The 11820-nt window shown below is 29.9% G+C and overlaps 1 protein-coding gene across 1 annotated transcript; it reads right to left on the bottom strand.

Annotated features, from left to right (window-relative positions):
• Positions 1–1142: 1142 nt before the first annotated feature.
• Positions 1143–1777, bottom strand: LOC129297934 (mitochondrial inner membrane protease ATP23-like). The gene has a single exon (XM_054936279.1). The coding sequence runs from the start codon at positions 1713–1715 to the stop codon at positions 1143–1145; it is 573 nt and encodes a 190-aa protein (XP_054792254.1). The 5' UTR covers positions 1716–1777.
• Between the last annotated feature and the right edge of the window lie 10043 nt (positions 1778–11820).

Genomic DNA, 11820 nt, shown 5'->3' with positions numbered 1-11820 from the left:
TAAATCATAATTATAATTGAAGGGCAATTTGTTCATTCAAGCAAGAAAATTTATCTTGTGTCAATGTTCTGAGCCTACTGTAAAATTTTAAAATTTTTGGGATTCGATTGAAATTATATTACATTCAAGAGACCTCAATAAAATTTTTTCTCAGAAGTAAAATGAAAAGCACCTGTCAAATTCCGAAAGTGAGTGGATATGAATCCAGCAACACCGGAAAAAGAAAACTTAGCAACAGCAAAATAGAGCAGCTACAAGCGACAAAAAAGAAAATAGTCCTCTAGCTTTCCAATCAGGTCTCGTTTCAACTTTTACCCCTGTTACCCGTTCGAAGCTTCTTTTATATGCTTCTCCACTATACAGTCCAAACCTAATTATGAAGTATAAAAACAGATAATGAATGCTGTAAATGCAAGCTGAATCATACTGAGCCCTACATGCAAAACAACATTCACCAATGCTGGATTGTGAAAACCAAATTGACCAACGTCCATTGAAACAATTCACTTTGAATGGGATGCAAGGAGGTGTTAGCCCAAGTATGTAGTTGAGAGTCCATTCTAAAAAATTTTATTGGGTGGGAGAACTCATGAGCTCATAAACTTGGCCACGTCATTTATGACACTCTCTAATGTATGAGTTATTACAATGTGAATTTATTTGAAAGTCAATGTTCCCGACAACTCTACTTCATTGAAAGTGTTTTTGGTGAGAAGGCTTTATAAGTGACACTCTTCGTGAGATTTTTTTTTTAATAAAAGCATTAATGTTATAAGTATACATTTAAAAAGAAAATTCTTTAAATTTATAAAACTCATATCACTTGTAAGACTCCTCAATATAAGATTAATTACACTAAGGCAAAAAAAAATTGATTGATTTTGTCAAATGATGGAGACATTTCACTCCACATATTGGTGAATGACAATCTTACATGACTACTCTTCAAATAAAAATTAGAGAGAATTATTCTGAAATTTCAGACAACACAATTAAATATTATGAAGTTCATTGACATTTGAACAAAGAAATATGACAATTTTAATACAAGTTGTAATATTTAAACGTGTTATGTGAAATTTATATGTAATTCTCGCTAAAAATTATACAAAACAATTAAAACAGTGACATTACACGTAACTTTATGGAGCTCTGTCAAAGGGCTGTGTGTCATTGTAACAAATATCCCAAACGGATTCCATGGCGTACTCGGCGATTGCTGCACCGGAGCAATGAGGGTTTCCAGACAACGATGACAGAGCTCTTCGTTTCACGCATTCAGCTCCCTGGCCGCGTAATTTCAAGTACCCTCGGAGCAATTCGCGCTTGAAATGACAGTCCCCACTCAGGTGATTAGCTCGGATCTCACTACAAGCATGGTGAGCACAATTAGTCCAATCCAAATTGGCAGCACGACACTCGTCCAGCGCATGAATCAGCTCGTGAGCTATCACCTGGTTGACCTCATCTTGTAGATGAATCTTATTCATACACAATATTATCCCATAACCAGGGACGTACCCGCCGGAAACGTTCTTCGTGCAATTTACAGCTTTGAAGAAATTGTTCCCCACAGGACAACCGGCTTTCTCCATGCTTTCCATCAAAAACCTTGCGATTGGAGTTTGGCGGCCTGTTTGAATCATTGATTCGCATTGTTTCACAGTTTTGCCGCCTCCGTGAGAGGCAGACGAATCCCTCTTGTCCTCTTCCATTCGCTGTGGTACGGCTGAGAAACGAACTCACTCGCCAACTCAGGATTGCAGAATAACGGAAGAAGGCGAAAAATCAGGTGGCGGGAACTATTCCACTGTGCACAGCAGAGTCAGTTAGAATCTTTTGTCCTTTTCTCCAACTCACTCTTTCCTCAGTTATGGGCCTGGACTGGGCTTTTAGGCCCAATTGATTTTGGTTTCCAATGCCTTTTGCTTGTTAAGAACAAAATGAACAACAGTATTATCGACCCAATTTATTTCTCAATATATCAGTTATTTAAAAAAAAAATTGAAGAATATGAAACATGAAAGATTTTGTATGGTTTTGTATTCTAATTTTTCTTCCTTCAATTTTTTTAGTTGTTTCTTTTTTTTAAACCGACATGTGTAATTGATTATTGAGAAAACACAACAATAATTTGTTTTAAAATTATGAGGACTAACACTATAGGCAAATTAAATTTAAGGGACCAGACATGATAAAATAAAACTATAAGAAATAAAAAAAATATAATATTATCATATTTTCCTTGATCATTTCTTTAGGCGGAAAAGTAATTAGTCGTCTCTTAAATTTATGGTGTGGATTTGAATATGTTGAAAATTACATCAATTTTTTTTTTTTGCTAATCTACGTCAATTTAATTATTAGCAGTTTAGTATTTATTAAAACTACATAATATTTTACAAAAAATTAAAGGGATGGACATTTAATTGTTAATAAATTTGAATTATGCTGAAAATTAACTAAATTTAATTTTATTATTGATAATTTGCTTGTGAGTTCAAATTGAATTTTTTTGGGTACAAAGTCACTTTAAATTTGTTTTTTGTCCAAATCAGCCATGACGGCTGAAAGTTAGCATGGCTACATCTACATGCCCCCGGGACACGTGTCAGACCAAGACAGCATTATGGATTCTTATGATTAGAACGTATATTTTTAAAAATATCGTTTATAGAATAGCTGAATTATTTATCTTAGCTCACTCTTGGATGCATTTTATGAAAAATTGTAATCAATAATAAGAAGAGATAGAACAAGAGTAGTTTTTCTTATTTTGATGGTTAAAAAAGGGATAAAAGTATAAATTTACTCACCAACTATTTTTTAAAAATTACTGAATAACTCATGATAATGCGGAATAAATCTTGAATTATCAAAAACAAAACACCCAACGATTTTTGTTAATTTTAAGCTAAGAAACATTCATTATCATGATAAGGTTCACTCAAAATGCACAAGTAATTATACCACAGACCCCTCGTGTTTCTTGAATTGTGAACCTCTTCTTCACCGTCAACCTCACACAGGTCACTTCTATTGATGCCATTACTCTCTCCTTCCTTTGATTCCCTCCCCCCTTCTCTCTCTCTCAAATTTGAGTTGTCTCTCTCACACAGACTTAGTTTTGTTACCATCAATGCCACTGCTCCTTCCTCCCTCCTTCCTTTGATTGCCATTGATACCATTGCTCCCTTATTAAGAAACATCAACTTCAGCAGTCAAATAAAAAGATTGAAGACCACATCCCCATCAATGAACTTAATGGATGCCCAATATTGGGCAAAGAATGCTTAGTGTCTGAACATCAAAAGTCAAGAGTGCTACAAAGACATACACAAAAATGATAATAAGGCCATTAATCATCATAAAAAGGGATAAAAGTATCAATCTTCCTCATTTGTGGTGGAAGTTCTAGATGTGAGTGACTTGATACCTAAAGATGGAGAAGGCTTAACTAGCCCCTTTGTGGAAGTAGAATTTGACAAGCAAAAGCAAAGGACTCAAACTAAGCTCAAGGACTTGAATCCTTAGTGGAATGAGACATTCATGTTCAACATTGATAACGCCAGAGATCTTCCCAACAAGACAATTAAGGTTGTCATGTACAACAATTGAAGAGCCTATGCAGGTGCCCACTAGAACTTCCTTGGAAGAGTCATAATAAAGTGACACTATTTCTTTCTCTAACTCTACGACCAATATTTAGCAATATTCTTTTGACAAACAAAGTTTGATGTCACGTATTAGAGGAGAAATCAAAGAAGCAGAGCAGCACATAGTGACGATGAAGGTAGAGAAGATAAGATTATTGATGGTCTTTTCATTTAGGGGGAAGATGAGTTTTGTGAGAAGTTTTTGCAGTGGAAAGATAAAGAGAAATGATGAATGCAGGCCCCATCATTTAAAAATAAACGTTTGTTAACTTGAAATTAATGAAGCATGTTGGGTGCTTCATTCTTAATATTTTAGTATTCATTTTGTATTTTAGAAGCATTCAGTAATTTAAAATAAAAAAAAGTGTGTGAATACTTGTGAAATTATTTTTTTAGGACATGTTTGACCAAACTATTAAAAATTAACAATGTTGACTATTAAGTTATAGGTATAAAATTTAACAATTTAGTCATAAATGCCCCTCAAAAAATAATTTCATAGATATTCATGTATTTTTTATTTTATTTTAAGCTAGTGGATATCCTTAGCTGATTGATTTTGTAGATATTTTTATTTTCTTGCCTTGTAACAAAATTATAACATGTAAATTCATTTAAAATTTTCAATTAATCATGGAACTATTTCATTAATTCACCAGTCTTCTTAATAGTTGCCTTTTACCCGTATGCTTTTTTCTTTTATCATGTTTTTCTTCATTGACACCTTTTCTTCAAGACGTACCTAGGGTTTTCATATCTTTTGATTGTAGAAACTGAATCTCACTAATTTTACAGTCATGGCATCGTTGATTTCACGAAGGTTTGGCTCCATGCTGTTAACATCTTCTCGTTCATTTTCTCTCCGCTCACAATCTCTGCCTTGCGACACAATTACAAAATCACTTTATCAATTCTCTCTCCCTCTTGCTTCTATAATTGCTTCATCCCCATCATCAATCACCGCTCTGCAGAAACCCAAAATCCAGGAACCTAATTTCCTAAGATCGTCTTCGTTTGGTACTTCTTCTTCCAAGGGACCAAGGAAGCCTACGTTTTCGCCGGTTAATCGGAAAGGCTTCCCCTCAAAATCTGAAATCTATGAGGATCGATTCCCCAGACAAAGCCACAATTCATTACTGGAAAGAGAGATTCGAGAGTCATTCTTAAATTTGGCGAAGAACATTGAGGGTTTGAAAAACGCATTGGCGATTCTTAGCGTGGTTGAGATCAACTCTGGAGCTTGGATCGCTTACATGACCGATCAAATTTATCCGAGCGTTCTCGTGCAGAGCTTCGGATCATTAGCGATCCAGCTGTCGATGATTCTCATGATTCGCCATTGTATGAAGAAAATGAGCTCATTGAAGATGACCACACGGGATGCTTTCTTGACGGAATTCGTAGGGTTTTGTTATGTTGCTACGATAGTTTTTGGAGGGACTATTATTCTCAATGTGGTTTACTGGGTTTCCTCATTCTGGGTGATTAAGAATCTGTTGAGAATGTCAAGTGTTGAGATCTTTACGCTCACCATGATGACACTTCCATTTCCATTGTTGTGTTTGGTTTCAGTACTGAGGATGAGGTCTGTGATCACGAAGCCATTGCCAGGATTGAGAGAGGAATGGAAATGGACGGACAGGCAAGAACTTATGAAGGTGTTTCAGTTTCTTTTTCATGGATCAAAGAGGGCATGCTATTGGGCTCTTGGATTTTCCAGTGCTTTGTTACTTAATTACGGAATTGTTAGTTATAGTAATCTTCCAAGCCTCTTGATTTTGTAGGGCTAGCTCTACTGCGTACCATCTCCTCTTGTTATTGGTTTATAGAATTCATGAAAACGTTGTTTCTATATGAGGTCTGGGCTTCCCTCCTCCCCCTCCACCGCTATTGAAATAGATTTGGATCTTATAAACTTAGATGATCCAGATTGATATTTTAATTTTTATTTTATTTTATGCTTTTTAAAATAAAAAATTGATAAAAGTATTAATAGTGATTATTATTAAAAAAATATAACTTTAAATCTTTACACTTCATTGCTATTTTGCTGTTATTCTCTATATTTTTTTTTTGATATTTTATATCTCTATATTTTATTTTTATTTTTTGTGCTTTATATTCTTTCAAGGTCTCTACATTTTATTTATAGAGAGACCTAAAACACTGAAAAAAAAGTACAAGAGCCTAAAATATTAAAAAAAAAGTGCAAGAAACCATAGCAAAATGCAAGTAAAGTGTAGGGTCTCAAATTTATATTTTTTGTTGTTATTAGTATTATTATTATTATTATTACTTGTTTGTAATTAAAGCTCATTGCACTATATTAACATGAGTTGAGTCTAGCAAAAGATGTTAGTCTTTAACAATGTAATGAATTAAAATTTGATAACAATGTAATGAATTAAAATTTGAATTCTCACTAAATGAAATGCTCGTATTTAGTATCTAATAGTGCTTCAAATAGAATTATTTTTAATAGAAAGATAAGTTTAAGAAACCAAAAGATGTTAGTCTTTTTTTTTTTTTTGTTCGTTATGTTTTTTGTGCACGGATGCTAGTTTCCAAAATCAGATCGGAAGTATCGTTAACTAATCTCATACAACCTTTCTATGAAAAGTTAATTGAAATTAATCATAAGAATTATTCTCAACTTTCATGTTCTTTATGTAAATTATTGATCATTGTTGGGATAGATGTTAATTACTCATCTAGTTTTATTTATAAATCACTTTTACAACATTTCATCAAAATTAAGAAAATATTAAAACTTATTAACTTTGTCTAAAATTTTAATAATTCTCTAAATTTGTCTTTATTAAATATAGATTTTTAATGGCACATATCTCTTACCAACATGTAATAAAGGTAAAATGAGAACATTGTTATAAAAAATTAATGATGTAACTTATAAATATGATTAAAATGACAAAATATGTATTCAGGGGTCACAACAACAAGGCATATATAATAATAGAAGAAAAGTTTTATATATATATATATATAGATATATATCATTTAGATAACAAAATTTCAATGCATATATTTATATTTAATTTTACAAATATATAACAAAAATAAATATGCATCTTCATTTTTTAAATTTTGCTCATTGATTTTTTATGGCATAAAAATGATTAATTATCTTGTCTATAATAAACTTTTCATCAATTTACTTCTCAAAATCAACTATCATTAAATTGTTGAAAATTTTATCTTCCTTTTGAACATTGAATGTAAAATTTGACCATAAATTTCAACTGCTTTGTTATTATAAAAAACATAAATTTTTTTTAGAAGAACATCCTGACCATAATCTCTTAATTTTTGAATAAGTGATTTCATATTATATATTAAGTACATAACATTCAATATATTTTGAAATTTTTGTTGCAATACTTTATAAAGTTTATCAGTAATAATTCTCATAATTTTTTCACCAAATATAAAAAGTAAAATCAAATTACATCAATACTTTAAAAACATATATAACATTATCTCTTTGAAAATAAGTAGATAGATTCTATGATAGTTAATATTTTCAAAAACTGAAACATTTGCACAATACATGCATAAAAAACTACAAATGGAATTGAAATGGGAACTTTATTTAGTGTTTTTAAACTTTTATAATGTGTCAATTTAGGAAGTAAAAATATATAACTTTTAAATTTATTAAAAAAAATTAAGGGATCATAGCCCTCGGTGCCCCATGTCTCCACCTTTGAAAGGAAGTATTGTCAGTTAATTATTAATTGTAAATTGGACTTCACCTATGCTTGGGAGAGAAGAAAGTTGGGGAAAGAGAAAATGAGAAAGAAAAGTAGGGGAATGACATTTTCTCACGCTTGGTTAATGAAAAAAAAAAATGAGAGAAAGAAAAAATTAAAAGGAAAATAACACGTGAGATTTACATGTCTTTTCTTCCAATTTTTCTCTCCAAATATTGAGAGATTTTAGAGAAAAAAATTCAATTTTCAAGTTTACCAACAAAACTTTTCATTTCCTCGCGTATTACCTCCCCCTATTTTCATCTTAATTTTTCCTTTACTTTAAACTTTATATTATCATATATTTAATAATTTTAGAACTAAAACTTAAAATTGGAAAAAATAATTTTTTTTTGCAAGCATATGATAAAATAATTTACAATTATATTTTAATTTTATTCATTCAATAATATCTGATAAAATTATATCTTTTTCTACAAATAATAATGTTTTTATTGTCCAAATCCAATTTATAATTTTTCTCTTCTCCCATTTTTTCTCGTTCAGCCAAGCACATGGAAAGAAAATTATATCTCTCCATTTTTTTATTTCATTTTCTCTCATCTCTATTTTTCCTTGTGAACCAAGCACTACTTCCAATCTAAAATGTAAGCAGCCTTGAGCAATTATCCACATACCAATAAATTTTGTATTCTCTTGAAATATATATTGCTTTTCCTTTTTACCTAATGAGTGAAAAGGTCATATGTAAATTGAATTTTCCTGCCAAGTATAATATATACGGTTACATAAAAAATGATTACAAAATGCAAGTAATAGATAAACATTACCTAAAAAATGATGGCAAGATGCAAGTAATAGATAAACATTGTTTATGAGACGTATGTGTAAAATATGAAAAGAAGAGGTGAAAAATATAAAAACATATGTATCTGGTATATGTACAATTTTCTCCAAGGGGGAGGCATTACATGTGGCTCCGGAATGAACTAAAAACGTCAAAGTATTTTTTTATTATTATTATTATACACAACTATCTTGTTATTGGATGTAATCTTATTTGAGGCATGTGAAGTAATTTGTACAGTAATCATGGGAAGGGAAAAAAAGACAACACCTGCGCCAATAATTTTTTTTTTAAAAAAATTAGTTTTAGTTTAAATGAATGAAAAAAAAAACAGTTTTTGAAAGTCATTTAGGCAAATGTTGTTTATTAATAAAAGATAGTTTGAACTAATGAAGTTGGGAATATAGCAAATGAGTTAGTCTTTCATAATGTGACAAATTAATGTTTAAATTTTTATGAGGAGAGATACTTATATTTAGTATCCAACCATGTTTTGAATATGATTGCTTCCAATAATGAGATATTTATAAGTAATAAAAAATAGTTTGCTTAAGGGGAAAAAAAAAAGTGGTCAGCTGGTCCGAGGACTCCTACAATAGAACTGCGGATTATACTTTCATTTCTTTTGCACACACCTATACAATAACAACAATAAACCCTTATTTTACCGTATAAGGTTGGTTATATAAATTGTACTATGTTATTATATTTTATCAACAGTCAAACATCTGAATTATTAAATATATTGTTTACTAAAAAGTCTCATTTAATAATTTTATTGAGTATTCTCTTTGATTTTTCTTTTTTCTTCTTTGAAGGGCTTAATACTGTTTGTTTTACATTTCTTATTAGCGTCCCCCACATCTTTCTTTGTACATATGTCCAAACTATATATCTTAAACGATTTTTTAATATTGTCTTTTCAATAGATGCCATACTCTTTCTCATATATGATTATTATCATGAATCTTATCTTTTCTTTTCTTGTATACTCACATATTTACCTCAAATATGTTCTCATCTTTGTTATTTTAACTTTATGATTTTGTTATCCATTTAAAGTCTAGCCTTCATTACTATATGTATAACAGAAAACTTAACCTTTTATGTTATCCCTAAAAAGAAATAAACAGACTAGTTTACCCAAAAAATTTAAAATAAAAAACAAAGAAGGGTGAAAAGCCATGGCAATAAGCAGCTAAGTCCGTTGAATTCATGGCCTTGCTCTCTGCAAATGTATATGCAAAACAAAGAACAATTACTTTATCTGCCAAACACGTTATACCTCAAAACCTCTCACAAAGAGAGAGTTTTTTCAATCCCTATCACGTTTATTAACAAACCAAAGCATGCAAAAAGGAATAGTCTCTTTAACAAGAAAAAGGAAAAAAAAAAAAGAAAAGAAAAGAAAAGAAAAGAAAGAAACAAGCTGAGGTGATCGACTTCTTGAAGGCAAACACTTTCAAGAATTTATGTCTGTGTGTGTCTATATATATACCTAGAGAGTTGGATTCAAGGACTTGTGTGTTATTGAAAATACTGTTTGGAAAGAGCGAAAGTTATTGAGAGAAAAGAAAAGAAAGGGAAAGCAGATATGGCGATGAGAGGAAGAAGGCCGAGTAGTTTCAGGACGCAGCCTGCTCTTCGTCCTGTGTATCTAGATTTCAAGCCTAAGTCAGACATGACAGAAAATCCCGAAGCTCACGTCTGCATATTCAGCTTCCTGGTACATCTCTATATATCCTTTCTTCTGTCTATCTTGATATTTCCTCTCCCAAGAATATCTTCTTAATTGTCGGGTCTGGATCCTCTCCTCATTCCATTTTTCCTTTTTTTCTTCTCATCCCATCTCCACTTTTAGATAACAAAATGAATGGTTCATATTTTATTGTTTTATGAGACAATTATTATCATAAGACAAAATGATAGAAAAATCTATTTAAATTACGTGAATAATATATTAGTCTTATAAAATGGCATAATTTTTTAGAGTTTTAAGAAATGTTTCTATCATTAGAAAATTATAAAAAATGATACTTCTGCCCTTTATTCATATTAAAAAAATGTAAACTTTTTATTCACAATTTTGTGTTCATATATTAATAATTTTTGTTTCTAATTTACAACAATTTAATAGTTATTCACAATTTTTTATTTTCATGTCTTGATATGCATTAGGTGTTAAAAATTTATAACTTGTTTATTTACAACTTTTTTTCCTATATTAATAATTTTTATTTTTAAATTCACATTAATTCATAATCATTCATAACTCCGCATTTACAAGTTTTGATATATATTAGGTGTTGAAAATTTGCAATTTTTGTTCATATATTAACAATTTTTATTCTAAATTCACAATAATTGAATAGTCATTTGTAATTACACATATGCAGGTCTTGATGTGCATATCGGGTGTTGAAAATTCACAACTTTTCATTCAAAACTTTTTTTAAATATTAACAACTTTTATTTCTAAATTTGCAATAATTCAATAGTCATTTACAACTTTAAGAATTTTTTTTTATTTGAGGGTAATTTGGTTATTTTCTTTAATTCCCTAATGACAATAAAATTTCATGGGATTCCAAGGAAATTATGCTATTCGTTGGGACCAATCTATCATTTACATTATTTAAATTAATTTTTCTATCATTTTTTCTTATCATAATATCATACAAAAATAAATAAATTTAAATTGTTGAAATTTGACCCACACAGTCGTTATATACTGCTGTTAAAAAATTTTTATAAATTAATTTTATTTTAGTTATGGACCGTGGCAAGTGAAATTTTAATAGTTTAAATTTATTTGTCTTTTTTTTATTATAATATTTTTATAAAACAGTTCAGTATGAAACCATTCATTTTTATTTAAAAATGGAGATGAGATGAAGAAAAGAAAAGGAGAGAAAGGGATGAGAAGAGGATGTGCCAGTTGAAGGACTTTCTTAATGTGATTCTTTTAGAGAATCATAGTAAAAAGCACCCAAGGATTAATTAATAATACTTAGGTTTCTAATAAAATGTTTTTAAAGAATTAGTTACAATTATCAATTCAAATAGTTGTACACAAGAATCATAGAAAATTATTATATTAATTTATTCTTCTAGGACTTAATTATCATTATCTTACATTTTTCTTTTATTTACAAGGCTTGAATCTTAGATTAATCAACATTATTTACAGAAATCAGTTTAACTACCTTTTTTACCGATACAAATTTTAACCATTTTTAGATTTTGTAAAAGATGTCTTTAACAAAGATAATAAGGTAAAATGATAACTTTAATCCTTATAGTATAATATGCCCCTTCGGTCAATATAAGAACGTTAACCATAAAGTCTTACAAGAAAAAAAAAAAAGTTTAACTGAAGAGTCTACGTTCTTGTATTTGACGAAAGGGCAAATATTGTAACATTTTTAAATGTTAAAGATCAAAATTGTATTAAAAAAAGATTTAAGGTCTTAAATGCTCTAGACACCCAATTACCCAAGTTAATATATTGTCTCCCTCCAGTCAAAAAGTAAACAACTTTGAATAATAATCTACATTACCAATAAAATCCTTGTTTCCAAGGGAA

This window comes from Prosopis cineraria, unplaced genomic scaffold, assembly GCF_029017545.1.
Source record: "Prosopis cineraria cultivar Desert tree isolate PC_DT_omini unplaced genomic scaffold, ASM2901754v1 PC657, whole genome shotgun sequence".
NCBI classification, from domain to species: domain Eukaryota; kingdom Viridiplantae; phylum Streptophyta; class Magnoliopsida; order Fabales; family Fabaceae; genus Prosopis; species Prosopis cineraria.
This window is presented reverse-complemented; position numbering and strand designations above follow the sequence as displayed.